The sequence below is a fragment of the Perna viridis genome, chromosome 2 (genome assembly GCF_037379345.1).
Source record: "Perna viridis isolate PV_CMFRI_1.1 ecotype Kerala chromosome 2, ASM3737934v1, whole genome shotgun sequence".
NCBI lineage: Eukaryota > Metazoa > Mollusca > Bivalvia > Mytilida > Mytilidae > Perna > Perna viridis.
Window position 1 is genome coordinate 442,903 of NC_142446.1, and position 22,664 is coordinate 465,566.

The window sequence follows — 22,664 nt, forward strand, 5'->3', positions numbered from 1 at the left end:
ACCGAAAAGAAGAGCAAGTGGCCAAGTTACCATGAAGCTGTACCAAGCCGGAGGTACAATGTATCAGACCAGCCAGATGTCTAAAGTATGCACTGATCAACACTAGACTAAAACAATACAGATTGATGAAGTTGCATTGACCAACTATGCTGACATGGCTACATACATGTACATTTTGTATGTGTTGCATTTGACAGAACATACATTTTATGTACACATTATTTGTGCTTTTGGTGTCTTTTTCTTTGTATAATTTACTCTTAATGTGTGATGCTTATGACTTAACTAGTGTTATAAATGTGATATTGACAGCTCTGATTATGAATTTAAAATAAAATATTAAATATGGATAGTGTTGTATCAACTGGTCATTACTATCAACAATTATTAAAGATATGTTTACACAGCAAAATTGCAAACAAAACAATTCCAAATTGTCCCACAAAAAATCTGACCTGTTCTACCTGTAATTTTCAAACATGGGACAAACAGGAATATGTTATTTAGTGCTTGGACTTTGATTTGGATTGCATAATTAATTATTTAAGCATTGATCATCCTTACAGGTTGTCTGTTTAGAATAAAGGTCAAGGCATGTATAAAACTAGACATTTATAGACACACACACACACTGAAAATTTGCTGTTTCAAGTCTGTTCACTTTATATGTAGTTTGGACATTTTTCATGATATGCAATGTACATTTGTATGCTGATAGTTTAACTCTATTTTGTAGCACATTTGGGAAAATTAATTCTTGAGAATGTAGTTACCCAGATACAAAATTACAATTTTGACTGCACTGAGTGAGATTGGTCTACAATTCTGAGCTTTGTGGTGGTCTTTTTTTCCCTTTTTGGCTTAATTACTCTTGTTTAAAGCCATTTTCTGAGTATGATAGTTGAACAACAGACACCTGTAAAGTATAGGTTTTCCAATAAAAAGCCTACAGAAAAGTGATGTAAGTCTGACCATAATTTTACAGTTATTTATCATCCCTGTAATTCTTAGTACTTTAAAACCTGTTTCTAATTTTAGAAAACTAGTCTAGTAATTTGTTCTACTGTGAATTTTCTGAAACAGCTGTTCTGGTAGTGTCAGTGAGTTAATATAGTAATTAGATAATAAACTAACATCTGGTACCAGTACTAACTGAGTTATGACTCTTTGTACTTATATAATGTATGCCAGTGAATGACATGGATTTATGTATGACAGGATTCACAACTGAAAATATTCATTTAAATTAATAAGGAATTATCTCAAAAGGATATCATTCAAGGTAGACTTTACACACATTTTTTGTATCATACTCCAAAGGATATACTTCATTAAACAAAATGTGTTATTTCAATTGATCATTTTATTAAATAAAGTCTTCACATAATGCTATTATTTTAGATAGATTCTTACAGATAAATGTAGCACATTTGATAAAATAACTGAACTCAATTAAGTTAAGAGTTCAATCATGACAGACCATACTGCAGACTCAACCTTTCAATGAAATTAGAGTTCAATCGTGACAGACCATACTGCAGACTGAACCTGTCAATGAAATTAGAGTTCAATTGTGACAGACCATACTGCATACTGAACCTTTCAATGAAATAAGAGTTCAATCTTGACAGACCATACTGCAGATTGACCTGATTCAATGGTTTCCAAGTTTTTAAAGAAATGTTTATTACAGTTCTACTTTTTACAGATTAAAGATGGGTTCCCGTAGTGATGAAGATATGAAAACAGAGTTGGAGAATTTACAGATGCAAGCTAATGCCAAGACAGATGAGGTAAAATAATAAAAGAAAAGTATGAATATGGTGAAACACAAGAATTGCACCAGCATAAATCCTAAATACAAAATTATGAAAACCTTTTCAGAGATCATCAAAAGATCTTCAGCAAGTGTAAACAAAACAAGTATGGGAAAAATGGACCAGCTGAGAAATGTAAATACTGTAGGAGGGTGCTTCAGTAATATCACCATCTAGGAATGGAAAATTAACAATAAGAAAATCAAGATTATCTCTTTTGTCATAAATTTTAATGTGAAGGCTGCCATTTTTCTAGTGTAATATCTAAATCCAGGAAAGGTGTATGAGTACTATTATTGTTGAATTAGTCAATTTAAGTTCTTTTGGGTAGATATTTTGAACATATAGTTTTAGTATTATTTACGACCAAAATATCATAAAGCCAGATGCTACTTGGCGAATTGAGAGAAATAGTCACCCTAAGGTTGCTCACTCTGCCCTCAGATGACACGTAAAGCAAAGTGAAGTCGCCCTCTAATTTTTAGACATGGCCCAAGTTCGGGACTCCATCTTTTTAGCGATATTTTGACCAGAGTTATCTCTCTTCCGATAATAATTCTAACAAAAATGGCGCCCTTACATGATGTTGAATATTGAAATTTTCTCTCTATTGTTTGTTCTGTTACAAGCAAGTATTTTAATCAGCTTTTTGTAACAAACTTTTAAAACAGGATTACGGAATGAACATTGTTAAGTCCAGCTTACCATGATTGATATTTTAATATTTAAACTTCGTTACGAAACATGCAAATTTGTTATATGTTTTTTTGATAATTCAGTAGAAATCACAAAGGATTTAATGTGATCTTCTTGTTTCACAATTGAACAATAATCAATTAAAAGGAACAATTCTTCAGCTTGAGATAAGTTCCTACCAACACCTACAATATGTGCCAATAATTTGAGAGGCTGAATATCCGATCAAGAAATCATTGTGGATAAGTTGGGGCCAGCGGACAAAAACAGAACAAAATTGAAATTCCAACAGATTTGTCCTTGCCTGAAACTTGAGATCGAAGTGCTGCTAAAAAGAAAAAAATCAATAGGTCATGCTTTGCAAGAAGCTTTGCTTTGCTCATTCATATATTAATTTTGCATAAATAAATTTGGAATGGAGTAGAGGTACAGTATAGAAATTCAATTTCAATTTTCATGTATATTATTCAGCCAATCATTCAGTCAGTTGGCTCATTTTGTCCAATATTTATGTATCTCAGAGATACTAAAAAGTAAAATTTATCTCAATGAATGAATGAATATGAAAATTTCTAAAAAAAAAATGCTAAAAAATGCGTTAGTGAATGATGCACGTACAAGTTCTCACACAACAGATCATGTTTTGAAAGATCTTTGAAGAGTTGAGCCATGAACTGTGATTCTTTATTGTAGAGAAATGAGAGAAGCACAATAAGTCCACATTAGAATGCAAACAACCTGTTTGTATAGAATATTACTGTAATACCAAATTGTATATGAGTATACATGTATTGTCAAAAGAAAAATTCAAAGCTTTGATCATATCTTGATATGTCCAATTAATTATACATGTACTGTCTCAAATCACTGAAAAATGTATGATTGTAGTCATTACAAGAAATTAATTGAGAGCCAGATTTATCAAAAGACAATTTAATTAAAAATGACAACTTTTGTCTAAAAGTTTATGCGGCAGTGTTTTATGCAGTGTAGAAATGTGATGACAGAATCATACCAATCCTTAAAGTTAATATGAGGAAGGTTTAATACGCTACTGAAGAAACACATGAATTTAAACACCTAAGTCCTTATATGGTTTTTGTCAGCCCTCTTATTATTAACTTCCAAAATTCTATCAGAAAATTAACAACATGTACATGTAAATATGAGTTTTTAACAAAAGTGTTTTCAAATTAAGGAAGATCATAATTAATACGTTTAGTAGATAGATTTTCTTAATTTTCTCAAAGATGGCCCTAAATGAACATACTTCAAAATTCTGAGATAAAAAACATAGGTCACCGAACTTTATTTTGAAATAATTGAGCCTAATTGAAACCTCAAAATTGAATTGGAACAAAATCTAAGGTGTGCAATGGGAATATGTAATAGATATTCTGTTAAAATTTCATTCAATTCCATTCTGTGCTACTATAGGATTAGCAGATAAGAGATCGGTCCCCCATGTCCCCAAATTGATTCTTATTTAAATCTGAAATAGAAGGTGAGAATATGTAATAAAGATTTTGTGAAAGTTTCACTTAATTTGATTCAGTGGAATAGGAGGAGTAGCAGATAAGAGAGTGGTATCCCAAAAGTAATGGAAGGAAGTAAGGAAGGACGGACAAACACGCCTATCACTTTATACCCCCTACTTGCAAGTGGATTGAGATGAAATAAGGCTTGCATTCTCAGTATTATATACACAATGTATTACTACAGCCCAAGTTTAATTACAAAGTTTGATGTCACTTGTCAGTTGATGTTCATTGTTGGGTATTGATTTAGTTTCCAAGGAAAGTTCTGATCATTATCAGTCATCAATCAATATACAGTACAACTGTCAGATGTCAGATAAACTTGTACATGTAGTAGGTCTGGGTATAGTAAGAACATTCACTGTGATGTACATGTATTAGGTCTGGGTCTAGTAAGAACATTGGCTGTGATGTACATGTAGTTGGTCTGGGTCTAGTAAGAACATTCGCTGTGATGTACATGTAGTAGGCCTGGGTCTAGTAAGAACATTTGCTGTGATGTACATGTAGTAGGTCAGGGTTTAGTAAGAACATTTGCTGTGATGTACATGTAGTAGGTCAGGGTTTAGTAAGAACATTTGCTGTGATGTACATGTAGTAGGTCAGGGTTTAGTAAGAACATTTGCTGTGATGTACATGTAGTAGGTCAGGGTTTAGTAAGAACATTCGCTGTGATGTACATGTAGTAGGCCTGGGTCTAGTAAGAACATTTGCTGTGATGTACATGTAGTAGGTCAGGGTTTAGTAAGAACATTTGCTGTGATGTACATGTAGTAGGTCTGTGTCTAGTTAGAACATGGCTGTGATGTACATGTAGTTGGTCTGTGTCTAGTAAGAACATTCACTGTGATGTACATGTAGTAGGTCTGGGTCTAGTAAGAACATTCGCTGTGATGTACATGTAGTAGGTCTGGGTCTAGTAAGACCATTCGCTGTGATGTACATGTAGTAGGTCTGGATCTAATTAGAACATGGCTGTGATGTACATGTAGTAGGTCTGGGTCTAGTTAGAACATGGCTGTGATGTACAATTAGTAGGTCTGGGTCTAGTAAGACCATTTGCTGTGATGTACATGTAGTAGGTTGGGGTCTAGTTAGAACATGGCTGTGATGTACATGTAGTAGGTCTGGATCTAGTAAGGAACATTCGCTGTGATGTACATGTAGTAGGCCTGGGTCTAGTAAGGAACATTTGCTGTGATGTACATGTAGTAGGTCTGTGTCTAGTAAGACCATTTGCTGTGATGTACATATTGTAGGTTTTTGAGTTTAAACATATTTTATTTGTAATGGATCAGACACAAGTAAAATAACATACTTATGAAGTCTTCTCCAGAAATAATAGTAATTGCAATAAATTATAGGCATAGAAATTCAGTAGTGATATTTATGTTTAACAAAGTTAAGACCAGACAGTAAAAATATAACATTAGGTGATGTGGTGAGATGTGATGTGATGTGTACTAATTCAGCTCAAGCAATAAGGAATCTTTTCGTGCATTTAACGAAGGAATATACACGGTCCAACACAACCTGATATTGTTTTTCTGATAGATTTTCTGCAAGACCAACAAGTAGATGTAGGTCTATATTGCAAAATTCAAGAACCCACAGTAGGTCACTCATCAGGTTCTTGCATTGCTATAAAGGCGGGCATACAAAAAAGTAATGGTGATCAGTCTCATACATAAAAAAAATTTTGTTTTTTTTCAAGTTTTGGAAATTTATTTATAAAAAGAGATTGGTTCTAGCTTTTGCACTTTAACTCTTTCACCAATTATAATAAAACTATGGAAAAAACATCAATAGTGTTGAGCTTCCTTTAAATTTTTTAAAAATTCAAATTTTTCATTTTAAAGCTCTTGTGAGTTGCATGAATATTCTCCCTAATGATATTGGAACCAAATCAGCATGATCATGTAAGTATAAGACTTTTGAAATAATTTTCATCTACATCTGTTCTCCTTCGTGCATATATATGTGTTTGTTTGGGGAGGATTGGTAGAAAATCTTTGCAGCATAGTAAAAAAAAATTATTACCATATTTATCGTAATGCATAAATGTCATAAGACAACTTTTTCAAGGGTATCTGTGTCAACCAGACCCAAAATTTTAGAGTAATCCTGTAAAAGGTGTTATGGCTAAACGATTGTGTCAATGTGGAGTGTATCACTGTTTGTTATTACAGTTTCTATCAATGGTGCTAAGGTTAGTCTCTCATTTAAAAAGTTCTTTATATACTTCTAATAAACATGATGAGTTATGAAACTACTGGTAATTAATCTTTTATAAAATTGTGAGGATTTCTTTCCATCATTAAGCCTATGTATTTTCTGTCCCTTTTCCTTTAAATTTTCCTGAAATATTAAATCATAAGTTTGGAGTGGGAATCACTGTCTGCCCATTTCTTGTAAGCATAAACTCCTCCTAAACTGCCAAAGGGATTTTGATGAAATTTTATGGGAGATGTGCATGAGGGAATATAATTACTGTAGGAGGACTCCAAAGGGAGATAATCCAAAATTTTTACATGTTTCACGTAAGTGCAACTCAACCGAAACTGCTCATGGAATTTTGATGAAATTTTATGGAAGGTTGGGTATCATATGCAGATGTACATAATAATGTCACACCATAAACATAAACATGTCTATATTTAACAATGCTACACTACCAACATAAACATGTCTATATAGTACAATGTCACACTACCAACATAAACATGTCTAAATATAACAATGTCACACCTTCAACATAAACATGTCGATATATAACAATGTCACACCTTCAATGTAAACATGTCTATATATAACAGTGTCACACCACCAACATAAACATGTCCATATACATATACTACAATGTCACACCTCCAACATAAACATGTCTATATATAACAATTTCACACCACCAACATAAACATGTCTATATATATAACATTGTCACACCACCAACATAAACATGTCTATATAACAGTGTCACACCACCAGCATAAACATGTCCATATACTACAATGTCACATCACCAACATAAACATGTCCATATACTACAATGTCACACCATCAACATAAACATGTCCATATACTACAATGTCACACCTCAAACATAAACATGTCCATATACTACAATGTCACATCACCAACATAAACATACCTATATACTACAATGTCACATCACCAACATAAACATGTCTATATACTACAATGTCACACCATCAACATAAACATGTCCATATACTACAATGTCACATCACCAACATAAACATGTCTATATACTACAATGTCACACCATCAACATAAACATGTCCATATACTACAATGTCACACCACCAACATAAACATGTCCATATACTACAATGTCACACCACCAACATAAACATGTCCATATACTACAATGTCACATCATCAACATAAACATGTCTATATATTGCAATGTCACGCCATCAACATAAACATGTCCATATACTACAATGTCACATCACCAACATAAACATGTCTATATGTATTTGCATTATCTTTACTTATCAAGATGACTTCAACATGATGAAACTGTCACATGCATAGAAATGTATTGTTGAATCAATTTATTTTACTGCTTTTATGAAGTCACTGAGTTAAAAATACTTTTCACAAGAAATATTGACAGTCATCTGATAAAACAGTTGGCTTGGAAATATTGTGTTGCCTTGACAGGAACCATTACAAAGATGTATCAATAATTTCTATTGTTAGTCTGCAAGGCTGGATGCTGATTGGTGACATCTTACCATAATAACTGTTCACCATTTCCTAATGCTTGTCCTAATCAATACACATCTCTGTAGCCTTAAATATGATCAAAATTCTGTCAGAATCAATAAATTTCTAGATCAATGTTATATAACCTAAGGATGGCTTCCATGTCTATTTATGGAGAACAAGATGTGCAGAAAATACAGAAAGTGACAGGGTAAAAAATTCTCACTGACTGTGTGTAGTGAGAAAGGGATTTCTGTGATATCAGGAATAGTTTCTAACTGATGGATGTTTAAATAAGAATTATCAGATAAGTTGTATGTTCAGGTTTTGTATGTTTTTGAGAACAACTTGAAAAGTAATGAATAATGTCAGTAACTCGGATGTTTCGGAAGTTCCAAATGTGGAGACAGAGGGAGAGAATGGTATCATAACTCACCAAATTATAGATGATGCTGCTATCCAAGTAATTATATACTTTTTATCATTTACTAAATCTACTATATAACTGTGTACAAAGTCCATCATTTTCAAAAAAAAATAATGCACGTTAGATTAAATTCAGTAGTTATGCATGTATATTGTGATAAAAGTTCTGCGAAAAGTTTGATTTTATATTCCATACAATTGAAGATATTAAATGTATTTGACATCATCAGTACCAAAAAAATATCCAATGATGTCTAAAAGTAGAGACATGTCTAGAAATAACAGGTATATTCATCACGGCAAAGCAAATTCTTGTATTTAAGCTAGGAAAGTCAAGTCTTAAATTTCAAGGCTATTCAGTTTTCTTTGCTATCAAACATAGAATCTTCAATTATTATTGATGTTGAATTTTATTTATTGTTCAAAGATACTTTTAAGCCTGATAAGTCTGGTGATATTTCTTTTATTTGAAAGATTTAGAAGTTTTTTTATACAAATTTCTAATTACAATTTTTATACTCCCTCCCTGAAGGAGATTTGAGGGGGGGGGTAAATGTTTTACCCTTGTCTGTATTTCCGTCATAGTTTTCTTAGCAACTGCTCCTCACTGCAGCTTGAAATTTAAACATATTCTTTTTTTGTGTATGCTACATGGTGGGATCATTTTCAGAAAAATTCAACAACTTCCAGTTCACCGAGGACTTCGTTTATTTTTTTACTCTATATTTTTTAACTGAAACTTTTGTAGCACTTTTCTCAGCATCAGCTCCAAATTTTGACACATTCTTCCTGTAGGTGTGCCATTGGGTGGGATCCATTTTGGAAAAAAATTGATAACAACTTTGTTTATTTTTCTTACATCCTGATTGAAAGTTGGGGTATCACTAGTGAGCTATCACTCACAGATTTCTTGTTTAGTTTTCTCCACTTTTCTGATCAGAATTGTATGACTTCACCCCTTATAGCTCTGATAACTCCTTTGTGATTTCAATGTATAATAAAGATGATAAATATTCCTATTATCATCTGTAATATTACTTCAATCAGACTTGTTTCTGATTGATCACAAAATTATTGGAATTGGCTGTCCCTTATGGTTCAAGAAATGGCAAAATTTGCAAACTATAATTCATCATAATTAAGCCAATAAAATTTACTTGTTTCATATCAAATTAAAAAAAAATAACAATTTTACATGTAATTAAACCAGTAACAGTTTTACATATAATTAAACCAATAACAATTTTGTATATAACTAAACCTGTTACAGTTTGACATGTAATTAAACCAATAACAGTTATACATGTAATTAAACCAATAACATTTATACATGTAATTAAACCAATAACAGTTTTACATGTAATTAAACCAATAACAGTTTTACATTTGATTAAACCAATAACAGTTTTACATGTAATTAAACCAATAACATTTCATATGTAATCAAACCAAAAATATTTAACATTCAAAAGATTGTAGTTTCTATGAAAGTACTATAAACCAGTCTGATACACTTTAGCCTTCTGGTTTTTATAGTAACCTTATATGGAATGTTGTTGTCATTGTCCTTCCCTCATCTGCAAACACTTTTTCATGTGATGACTTGAATATTACATACATTAGTTGGTTGATCTTAATAAAATTTAATCACTAGTTTTCACATGACAAAAAGAAAGTTTGATATTATGGGGATATGGTCCTCCCATTTTAGAAATAAGGGACAGGAAAGTGCCAAAAACATACATTTTATAGAACTCTACTAAAAGCATTGAAATATCTATGATGTTGTCCCCCCATATCCTATACCATAATGGTTAGACTGCTATTGATTTTGGGGGTAAAGACTTGAACATCTTAGAAATTAGGGGCCAAAAGGGGGACAGCAACATGCATTTTCTTGAGGTCCAGACATTATCTTGACTAGTCACTATTAGTGAGTGGATCACTTTGAAAGTGAATTTTAAAGCATTTTTCCTAGGGACATGGCTATAGTTTTTTGAGTTTTTTGCACCCCTTTTAAATATAAGGAGTTAAAACGAAGAAAATGGATGTTATCATTAAAATTGATAGAAAAAGGTTATTGTTGATCCTATTTTCATGACTCAGATGTAAAAGTGTCATTTTGAAATTTTGTTATAAGAGTAATTAAGGGAACCAAAATTCTAGTGGAAATCAAAAGAATGTTATACAGGGGCAAAGCCCTGACATAGAAAATAGACACACACAACAAAGCTTTTTTTTACAGGGTAGACTTACCTTTAATGCCTTTGGAGTTAAAGGTCCAAGATTTGGTCATGCCCAAAAATAAACTTTTATTATACTTTGTTATGAACTTCATTTTAGTCAGGACCTTTTGCTGTGTCCAACATTTAATCAAAAAACACAATCAGAGCTGTATCGAGTGTTATGTACCTGTTCAAGCTTCAACTCTGCAGTCATATCAAGCTGGTCCCCAGTGAAGCATTTTATTTGATATGTGAATAGTAATCTCCCATGGATTTTGATAAAAATTGCAGGCCTTTTTTTCTAAATGAAAATTTCATAAAAAACAATACTTGTACAATAAGTAAGTTTATAATGATATTTAGGCCATGACACCAGGAAGTGTATTGTCTCAGTTCCAGGCAATGTAACTTATAGTTTTGTTTGTATGTTTATAATGTTATACAGACTATGACACTAGAGACTGATTGTCATGTTCTCTATAGATGATCTCAGTTCAGTGACCTATAAAATTGTGTTATTTTATTTGTCAGAAGTGAATGATTTGTTATAGTTGAGTCTTTAAGTTATTTATATTCCATTAAGTTTTAGATCATTGATTTCAAATGGTTTATGTTCTCTCATAGATACAGAAATTCTAAAATAATGGCTTAAGTTTCAAATTGTGCTTATTGCCATGACCACTTGAAAGGAGTCGGAACACAGATCGAGTTACATGTCTCTTCTGATTCCCATAGATTTATGAGAAAATAATGATTGTGGTCTTAGAAACTTTAAGTTTGGAAGGATTTTTTTTCTAGTTATGATACAATCGCCAAAAAATTCTGGCCCTATAGCGGTATGGCACTGTTGTCCATGACCTCATCGTTGTCCATGTTGTGTTCTCTAGGCTCTTGTTTTTTGTGCAATAACTTGAAAAGGATGAGGGTACATAAGGCACTGTAGTGCTTACTACTAGAAGAAATGAAATTATCTCCCTTTAATAAATTCAAAATTGTTCCATTTTTTTAAATTAAAACTACAGAATTTATTTATTTCACCTTCGTTTGTAACAAAATCAAAAGAGAAAATTTATTTTGTTTATAAAAGAAATAAACAAAGTTATATGCATATTCAATTATCATATGTTGAATAAAGTAAAATACAATTACACCTTAGTGCTGTGTTTTACACAATCTGTTTGACATTAATATTGACAAGATGTAGAGGAAAACCTGGTCATAGAGGGATACAAATATTTCACTTCTAGTCTTGATCTGTTGAGTGTGTGTTTTCATCAATTAAACACAATATGTTACCAAGTCATACATCTAATGTTAATATTTTTATAGTTTTGGGTTCTAGAATCAGCCAGAAAAATATTTTATGTAGCGTTTTTTTTTTTTTGTCTGCACATGAATTAATCTTTGAAGCTTCAAATTAAGAAGGCATATATATTAATTTATCTTCAGTGCCCCAATGTAAAAATTTGTTGGGTAGTTTTGCATTGGTGCAGTCGCGCACTTAGCCCTGTAATTTCTACGTTTTATAAAGCTTTAGGCAATTAATCATTTTTGTCTCCCCTTCTGTAAGATATCATTTTACTTGAATCAAACTTGTATAAAATTTAAAGAAAAAAAATAAAATCATTGAGTCTCAGAGTATGTTCCGCTGAAAGCAGAATCAACAGAGATGGGGCAAATATACAAATCATGTGTTACCGTTTCTTCCTCAACTACATAATAACACTGCATGAGTGGCTAGATATATCTTCATAACCAGTTAAAAGTCACTAATGATTATCGTGGTTAACTACAGACAGACAGATGGGCAGACTGACAGACAGACAAACAGACAGATCCCTGAGCAATGTGTTAAAACTTTTCCGAGTACAATAGCTGAAAATAATAAGCACGATCATGCACAAATCATTGTTGATAAACTTATCAATACTGTTAATTAAATCAACAATTTATATAATATTTGTGAAGTTTTAAAATACATAAACGAGAAAAATATAAATGAAGCATTTTTTATTAGAATTTATGATAATGAATAAAAGTAAATCTATGTTGGAAACTTAATTATATGTATTAAACCTCCCGCTATCAGTCGTTTTCTGCTGGAGCCTCCCAACATTTCATCATACATTCCGTAATCTTCAACAGTCTTGTCAGTCTTCTGGTGGGAGCTTAAATTTTGCTGCTTTCGAAATTTTCGCTATTCATCAGTCAAAATATTGGGGATAAAACTGGGAAGCCAAGGAGTGACACACTTCGATTTTGGATAAGAATAACAGGGGGTCTCCTTTTGTAGGGTTTCCGAAGATTAACAATGCAAATGCAAACTGTATTTCTGCTAAAATGCATGAAATCTTGGTATATCTTAAATTAGGGTTCAAAAACTAATTTTGATAAATGTCACGTGGATATTCATACCACTAAACCTCAGATGGTTCACGGTCAGACCATGCTTATTTAACCTGTCAACCTACATGTATAAGGCATTGTCACACCCCCATTAAATCCACCACCCGCGACGCTCCTGTTTTTGTTTTCCTAATATTTTCAAGAGGCGGATAACATTTTGGAGACATGGATTAAATACAAATGTAACACAAGATGCAGTTGACTAAAATAAAAGACAACTTCGTTCACATAAAATATAGATGCTAAAATTTGCATTTAATATTCAAAAAACTAACAAAAAGCGGAACTGCAGACAACAGTTAGCAGGACAGGACTGCTTGGCACAAACATTATATAAGACCTGTTATAACAAATACTAAAACTACATGTAGGCTATTAAGCACAGATATTTACACATGGACGTGAAGAATTTACATGTACATCCATGCTCCTCCTGAGCGGAGCATCAAAGTAATTCCTCAGGTAACATCTTTGATATAAAAACGGGTATTTTAAGTATCTACATGTTTTTTGGCATTTGTGTCAGTGTACAGTAAATACAAAAGAAATGTTGGAATATTTACTTTATATACAAGAAACTTAAGCAACAGGATTTTATACACAGAAAGTTGACCAGCATTTTGCATATATTAAATTTGTAATATTGAATACATGTACATGTAGGGACATGTTTGATGTGTACACATTGTAAATGTGTATGTATTGAAGATTTTTCCCAAATAAAGAAAGCAGTGTTGAAAGAAATTTGTTAAATAGAACTGTACTTAATCATTGCAATAGATAGATACCCGGACCTTGATTTTTTTACAGGCAAACAAAGCAAACGGCTTTTAATTTTTCTACTTTCAAAAAAATAAAAAACAGAAGCGAGTAAAAAACTTCACTTGCGCTTGTTATTATAACAGTGTTTCCAACTTTGCTTGATCGCATAAGGAAATAAAATGTGTTGCAGCATCTATTACATCTATATAAATTATCTTTAGACAGCGTGTGGAGGTTTCTATACACTATAATGCTTATACAAGCTTATTTAAAGTCTCTCATCCATGCAAAAGTAAATCATAATGTAGAACAATCTTTTATTGAGGAGATTTATACGGATATTAGAGCAAACAAATATTCAAAACTATTGGATTCCAATACTAAATCCATAGATAAAATCCCATGTAAAGGACAGTAATGCGGTTCAAAGTATATAAGTGCATTCACGTGCATGCATGCATGTTTATAGCAGTGGCTATATCACAATCGACGTCTGAACGAAGATTATTTCAGACTTTATTTCATTCTTTGGCATAAAGATGAGATAAAAGCTCTTTAATTAATATATCTACTCCACTTGTATAGTGTAATTAGGATTTCAGTGTATATTAAACAGGTGGCCAGGTACTTAATCATGTGACTGCTAGGTCACATGGTACATGTATAGGTAAAGTACGACTTTTTTAAGGGATTTTAAGCATGATTTTAGAAGGTTTTTTGTTAAATGCACATAGAGATGCAGTGTTAACCAAAAAGTCCTTTTTCCTATAGAAAGATTTTATAAATGCACACTTTCAGTTTCAATCTTTTTTTGGTCAATGCAGGATCTCACTATAAAATAAGTTGCAGAAGGGTAAAAAAATTCTATTTTATTTACAGAATAGCCTTTCAGGCGGTTTTTGTGCATTCGTTTCTGTATTGGTACTCTTTAAACTCAAACTGAATGCATAAAATTGAAAATTTACAATATGTATTACATTATTACATGTATTTAGTTTTCTTCCAAATTGATTATAATTTTGTTACCAATTATTTCAGTAGGCAGAACAAGGCCTTATGGACCCTTGTCCTTTATTGGTTGATCTTAGTAAAATTTTATAACAAGGTTCCAAACCACAAAAGGAAAGTTGTTATAGATTTTGGGGGTATGACATATCAGATGCTGTAGCACATCTGCTTATTCATTTGAAAGCACAAGATGTATGGTAAATCTCTCTTTGTTTATATTTTAGTCATTGGATAGCACAAGACGTATGCTGGCAATGTGTGAAGAGGTAAGTTTATCAGTGCCATTCAGTGTATCAGACTTAGACTGATTTAACATAATTAGTAAAGCATATAAGGCATTACAATATTGTTTTCTTCAGTTTGTTGTTAAGGTTACATATAGGTTTCAACAACTCGATCCTTATTTGTATTTCACAGTTTTATATAGGCTATTTTATATATTATAAAGTTGTGCAGTTTTTCCAAAATTTTCAGTGCAACTCTGGTATAATATGGTACTCACCTTAAAATAGATAATTTTGAAGGAGTAATCAAAGGAACCAAGATTGAAGCAGAAATCAAAAGAATTTAATCCAGTGATAAAGACCAGACAGGGAAAAAAACGCACACAACAAAGAACATGAACATGTACAAAGAAACAAAAGCAAAACGCCAAAAACGAAATATGCTATACTTTAACAAGTTGGGATATGGTTTGTATTTGTCATATTGCAGTTTGATCAAATACCCATTATTTTACTCTATCAACAACTATATCAATATTGCATTGCCTTTACTGCCTGATGCCATGATTCAAAAATTTCCAGTGACAATGTTATGTAACATGGACTATGACATCACCTATAAACAGAATAACATCAGTTTTGAATGACCCGAGAGAACATAACATCTCACCCTGTCTGGTTCACTGTGATATTTTCTCTCTCAACTTCAAAACTGCTGTTGTTCTTTATTTCTTAAGTATGTAACTTTCTGTAGGTATTGGATCCAGGTTAACAAGTCATTTTGAGGCATTTATATGCATGTTGGGTTTTTCTCTGTTTACTGTAAATTGGTAGTCACCGCTTTTCCACGAAGCAGCCTTATTTTGGGAATAGGTTGACACTAGCCAGGAGTCTGAACAATGTGTCTGAGTGTGATTGCATGCCTACCTATTGGCTGTTGTTCTGTGAGTTAGGAAACTCAAAGGAGGGTCGGTTCCATTGGTCAATCATTTTCATCCAGAGATTTTGTTTTTATTCCTGCATGAGTTTTAAAGTTGTTTGGGTGAATATCTTAAGACTTTCTAACTGAGGAGACAGGGATAACTGTAAGTAAGCTTACATTGTTAGAATGGGGAGTAAGTAAACTTGCATTGTTGGTATTAGGAGGAAGGAATTACTGTTTAGGTATAATTACATAGAAAATGAAGGTAAGTAAACTCGCATTGTTAGTGTAAGAAGGAAGGGATTACTGTACAAGTAAACTTACCTAGTTAGTGTAAGGAGGAAGGGATTACTGTACAAGTAAACTTACCTAGTTAGTGTAAGGAGGAAGGGATTACTGTACAGTAAACTTACATTGTTAGTGTAAGGAGGAAGGGATTATTGTACAAGTAAACTTACCTATTTAGTGTAAGGAGGAAGGGATTACTGTACAATAAACTTACATTGTTAGTGTAGGGGGGAAGGGATTACAGTATAAGTTAACTTACATTGTTAGTGTAGGGAGGAAGGGATTACTGTACAAGTAAACTTACATTGTTAGTGTAAGGAAGAAGGGATTACTGTAGAAGTAAACTTACATTGTTAGTGTAAGGAGGAAGGGATTATTGTACAAGTAAACTTACCTAGTAAGTGTAAGGAGGAAGGGATTACTGTACAAGTAAACTTACCTTGTTAGTGTACGGATGAAGGGATTACTGTACAAGTAAACTTACATTGTTAGTATAAGGAGGAAAGGATTACTGTACAAGTAAATTTACCTACTTAGTGTAGGGAGGAAGGGATTACTGTACAAGTAAACTTACATTGTTAGTATAAGGAGGAAGGGATTACTGTACAAGTAAACTTACTTACTTAGTGAAAGGAGGTAGGTAAACGTACATTATTAAGGTAAGGATGATGAAATATTGTATAAACTTACATTGTTAGAGTAAGGAGGCAGGGATTACTTTGTTAGTAAACTTAGATAATGTATTTAACATTGTTAGAGTAATGAGGCAGGAATTACTATGTTTATAAACTTAGATAATGTATTTATACCCCACACAGCAAAGTTGCAAAGGGTAAGATGTTTTTGACCTGTCCATCAGTCCGTCTTTAGGTTTTCAGACTTTTTTTCTAAATGCTTGCAGATATTGACATGATTTTTGGTATATAAGTTCACCATGATAAGTTACAGGTCAATATTATGTTTCGTTCCACTCTGATGATTTTGACCAAAATTACCGGCCTTGAACTTAGCAAATTTCACAGAAATAACAGTTTTGTGGACTTTTTTTCAAACATTTGCAGATATTGACATGATTTTGACTAGAGAGATTAACCATGATAAGTTACAGGACAAGTTTGTAGTTGGTTCCGCTCCGATGATTTTTACAGAAATTACGGGCCTTGAACTTACCTAAATTTTTGGGCTTTTTTTTCTAAACGCTTGCAGATTATGACATGATTTTTGGTATATAAGTACACCATGGTAAGTTACAGGTCAAGTGTACATTTTGTTCCGCTACGATGATATTTACTTTGGATTAACTAGAAGTTATAGAAATCACAGTCTGGAGTTGGAAACTACTATTCTGAGTAATAGAATTTAGTTAGAAGGTAAAGGTCTCAAGCCTAAGAAAACATTCTTATTCCTCTTTTTATCGGGGTCCTTCTACATGTATTTCTCTTACAAATTGACTTGAGTATCCAACATGGGGACGTGTTAGGTCTGTGAGTGTACTCACTGAGGTTCTTTACTTAACATTGTTAGAATAAGGAGGCAGGGATTACCATGTTAGTAAATTTAGATAATGTATTTAACATTGTTAGGGTAAGGAGGCAGGGATTACCATGTTAGTAAATTTAGATAATGTATTTAACATTGTTAGGGTAGGGAGGCAGGGATTACCATGTTAGTAAATTTAGATAATGTATTTAACATTGTTAGGGTAAGGAGGCAGGGATTACCATGTTAGTAAATTTAGATAATGTATTTAACATTGTTAGGGTAAGGAGGCAGGGATTACTATGTTAGTAAATTTAGATCATGTATTTAACATTTGTTAGAGTAAGGAGGCAGGGATTACTATATTAGTAAACTTAGATGATCAGGGAGGTAAGCAATGGCATGATGCACTCCTCACACTTTATGTTTGAGTTATTTGTTTTATCAGAGTAAGGAAGCTGGGATAACGACATTGGTTATGCTGGATGAGCAGGGAGGTAAGAGGCATGGTCCTGTCCATGGCCAGCTGTTGTTGTCTCCCCTTGCTTCTGGCAGCGGTTGTAGAGTTCACTCCCTTTTAGGAACTTTTGGGAATAGATAATTATCTAACCAATTCAAAATTTGAATCTAAGACGACATTCTGTTGTTTTTTTTGGGTTTTTTTTATTTGTATGGTTGTTATATTTTCATTTTATTACAAAAAGTTTCCTCTGAGGACAGAACTTACATTTTCTTATGTTTTTGTTTTGATGAGTTTGTGATTTGCACATTACCTTTAAGGTCGTGTAATACCAGTGTTGACTGTGTTACTCGTCCTTTTTTGATGTTGTTCTTTCTTTATTCATTGTTTTGGTTTTTTTCTGTATGATATATCTGTTGTCCATTGGTTGTTGCCAAGTACTGTAAACCTTGAACATTGCATACCATTTTTTTTTCACTGTTTTGCCAATTAGACCGTGATCATTGTCTGTGACAGTCTGCTTTGATGAAAATATTTTAACACAACAGGTCTGACAGCTTCTTGGTTTACTGTATTGAGCATTGTTTTATCTTTTGTTTTGGCTAGTAGTTATTTCATTACTATTGACCTTGGCCCTGATGAAACCTGTTTAATCTAATGAGTAGTAAGAGTTTGTTTGAGATGAGAAAATCTCCAGCATTCAATTATATACTTACCAAATTCTAATCTAAACTGATTAAAAAACAGAAAATGGAAAATAATAAATTTGGTTCTGCCTTCTGCACATGGTTTTTGTTTTTATTCTGATGCTAATTACATTAGAATCAAATACCTGTAAAAACAATTTATTACCACAAAACAATTGCACAGAGGATAAATATATTAAGAAGAATTGATGTAAACTTACATTAAGTGGATTACAAGGTAAATAGATATCCTTGAGTGCACTTACAGTCATGTGATGTCATTGAGTGTATAGTTCATGTGATATCATTGAGTGTGTGGTGTCAGCAATATCATTTAGTGATATAATTGTAGTGATATTATTGAGTGTGTGGTTCTAGTGATGTCATTAAGTGTATGGTTCTAGTGATATCATTGAGTGTTTGGTTCCAGTGATATCATTGAGTGTGTTGTTCCAGTGATATTATTGAGTGTATGGTTCTAGTGATATCATTGTGTGTTTGGTTCCAGTGATATCATTGAGTGTGTTGTTCCAGTGATATTATTGAGTGTATGGTTCTAGTGATATCATTGAGTGTATGGTTCCAGTGATATCATTGAGTGATATAATTGTAGTGATATTATTTTGTATGTGGTTCCAGTGATATCATTGAGAGTGTGGTTCTAGTGATATCATTGAGTGTATGGTTCTAGTGATATCATTGAGTGTATGGTTCTAGTGACATCATTGAGTGTTTGGTTCCAATCATATCATTGAGTGTATTGTTCCAGTGACATCATTGAGTGTATGGTTCCAGTGATATCATGGAGTGAATGGTTCTAGTGATATTATTGAGTGTATTGTCCAGTGATATCATTGAGTGTATTGTTCCAACGACATCATTGAGTGTATGGTTCTAGTGATATCATTGAGTGTATGGTTTCAATGATATCATTGTGTATGTGGTTCCAGTGATATCATTGAGTGTATGGTTCCAGTGATATCATTGAGTATGTGGTTCCAGTGATATCATTGAGTGTATGGTTCCAGTGATATCATTGAGAGTGTGGTTCCAGTGATGTCATTGACTGTGTGGTTCCAGTGAAATCATTGTGTGGTTACAGTGATGCCATTAAGTGTATGGTTCTAGTGATATCATTGAGTGTTTGATTCTAGTGATATTATTGAGTGTATGGTTCTAGTGATATCATTGAGTGTATGGTTCTAGTGATATCATTGAGTGTATGGTTCTAGTGATATCATTGAGTGTATGGTTCTAGTGATATCATTGAGTGTATGGTTCTAGTTATATTATTGAGTGTAAAGTTCCAGAGATATCAAAAAGTTCTTTCTCTCATGCTGTTTAGATTGAAAATCCAAAATACACTGTATTATGTAATTTGTCCCTAACACTATTCAGTGAACATGTTATATTATTTCAAGGAACATTTTTCCGGTAACCTGTTTCTCTAAATAAATCACTGATATCACTTGACAAGAAATACAAAAAGTAAAAAAGAAATTTCATTCAGCAACTTGATATAATTTGACAAATCTGTCTTACTATAGTAGATTTGGTAATTGGAAGTTTTTGATGAATTTTCAGACATATCATTCTAAGCCCAAAACTTTGCTAAGTACTGATCTTCAAATCTTTTACTGTTGAAATATAAGTTAAAGATGTATTGATTTATGTTATTATTTAGCTTAGAATCCGTGAAGGGATGGGAACAGAAACAGTATTAATATGATAATCAGTGAAGGGATGGGAACAGAAACAGTATTAATATGATACAAGGAATTGAAGGGAAAATAGTATATGACTCTTATAACTACTACTTGATTAGATTAAAACAGGTTTTTCCCACTATTATCTTTTTTTTCTTTACTATAGTACTTTTGTTTGATGTTGTTGTATTTATTTTTGCTTGTTTTCAGTCCCAAGATGTAGGCATTAAAACCATTGTAATGTTGGACCAGCAAGGGGGTAAGACTGGCCAGTCCAGGATACAGTTGGTATCATTTTTTGTACATTCCATGTTATTGAATACCTTTAGAACAATGATGTAATTAGAGATGAATATTAAAAGTATTACAGGAAAAAAGCAAAAAATGTTCCCTTCATCACTAAAAATATCTAAATTTTATATCACTTGCCCTGTCTGAATGATTAGAATTCTCTAACACTACCTTATTTCACTACCATAAGGCCTTTATTAAGAGATTTACAGACAACTGCTGTGAAAAGTAGGGTTAAATCAGATAAAGAAACAAAAGTAGGGTTAAATCAGATAAAGAAACAAAAGTAGGGTTAAATCAGGTAAAGAAACAAAAAAAAAAATGAGATATTTGTTTTTTGTTTCACAGATAACTGTACTGGAAAGTTAGGCACAAGGGGAGAAATTAAAACATGCTGTAATTACATGGAAACTGTTGAACTGTTGATAAATTGAGAAGAAAAAGTTTTTTTTAGCTCTATCATTTTCTTGTCTACTAATCGTGCACTTTTTTTTCAGGGGTTGGGATGCACCATCAGAATTTTGAGTATCAATTTTAACAAATGCTCCAACAACAAATGTAATAAAATCCATGGTAACAGAACAATGATACTTCTTCAGAATAACTATAAAAAGTAAAATATATACACATTAATAACCAACATCTGGCAAATGTCTGCCATGGGGCTAAATTAGTTTTGAAAAGCCTTAACCATCATCCTTTTAGGTCAAAAATGACCTTTAACAACAAACAAACACCCCATAAAATAAAATTCACTCAATAATACATGCAATTGTATCCACTGAATGCCTAAACACACCAGATAGACAAAATGAGATATCCACTAAAAGACCTCTCACAGTAACTGAAAGCTAGTTGAGAACATTTATAAGAATTACGGAACCTTGGCTGGTATGCAGGTTTGGGTCTGTTGTGGTGATAGTGTGTAACTTGTGTACAGGATGGGGTCAGTGATGGTGATACAGTGATACAGACAGTACGTTGGCTGGTGTACAGATTGTGATACGGTGATAAAGACAGATTACTTTGGCTTGTGTACAGGATGGGTTCTGTGATTGTGATACAGTGATAAAGACAGTACGTTGGCTGGTGTACAGATTGTGATACGGTGATAAAGACAGTACTTCAGCTGATATACAGGATGCGGTCTGTTGTGGTGATAGTGTGTAACTTGTGTACAGATGGGGTCAGTGATGGTGATACAGTGATACAGACAGTACATTGGCTGGTGTACAGATTGTGATACGGTGATAAAGACAGTACTTCAGCTGATATACAGGATACGGTCTGTGATTATGATACAGTGATACAGACAGTACTTTGGCTTGCGTACAGGTTGGGGTCTGTGATTGTGATACAGTGATAAAGACAGTACTACAGCTGATGTACAGGATTGGGACTGTGATTATGATACAATGATACAGACAGTCCTTTGGCTTGTGTACAGGATGGGGTCTGTGATTGTGATACAGTGATAAAAACAGTACTATAGCTGATGTACAGGTTGGGATCTGTGATCATGATACAGTGATAAAGACAGTACTATAGCTGATGTGCAGGATGGGGTTTGTGATTATGATACAATGATACAGACAGTCCTTTGGCTTGTGTACAGGATGGGGTCTGTGATTGTGATACAGTGATAAAGACAGTACTATAGCTGATGTACAGGATGGGGTCTATGATTGTGATACAGTGATAAAGACAGTACTATAGCTGATGTGCAGGATGGGGTTTGTGATTATGATACAATGATACAGACAGTACTTTGGCTTGTGAAGAGGTTGGGGTCTGTAATTGTGATACAGTGATACAGACAGTACCTTGGCTTGGGAACAGGATTGGTCTGTAATTGTGATATAGTGATATAGACACAACTTTGACTTGTGAACAGGTTGGGGTCTGTCATTGTGATACAGTGATACAGACAGTACTTTGGCTTGTGAACAGGTTTGGTTTGTCATTGTGATACATACAGTGATACAGACAGTACTT

General features: G+C 33.0%; 1 protein-coding gene across 10 annotated transcripts in view; it reads left to right on the forward strand.

Moving 5' to 3' along the window:
• The window catches only part of LOC148623225 (synaptosomal-associated protein 25-like), a 52,894-nt gene that overhangs the window by 8,792 nt on the left and 21,438 nt on the right, over window positions 1-22,664 (forward strand). For 2 of the 10 annotated variants that reach the window (XM_088564896.1, XM_088564895.1), the window contains exons 2-4: window positions 1,709-1,793; window positions 14,838-14,879; window positions 17,868-17,916. In XM_088564896.1, coding sequence (XP_088421022.1) covers window positions 1,716-1,793; window positions 14,838-14,879; window positions 17,868-17,916 — 169 coding nt within the window. In that variant the 5' untranslated portion in view covers window positions 1,709-1,715. Of the gene's footprint in view, window positions 1-1,708; window positions 1,794-7,981; window positions 8,250-14,837; window positions 14,880-17,867; window positions 17,917-17,974; window positions 18,024-20,588; window positions 20,638-22,664 lie in introns of those variants that run through there. The other 8 variants (XM_088564894.1, XM_088564893.1, XM_088564892.1 and 5 more) reach the window with 8 other exon arrangements.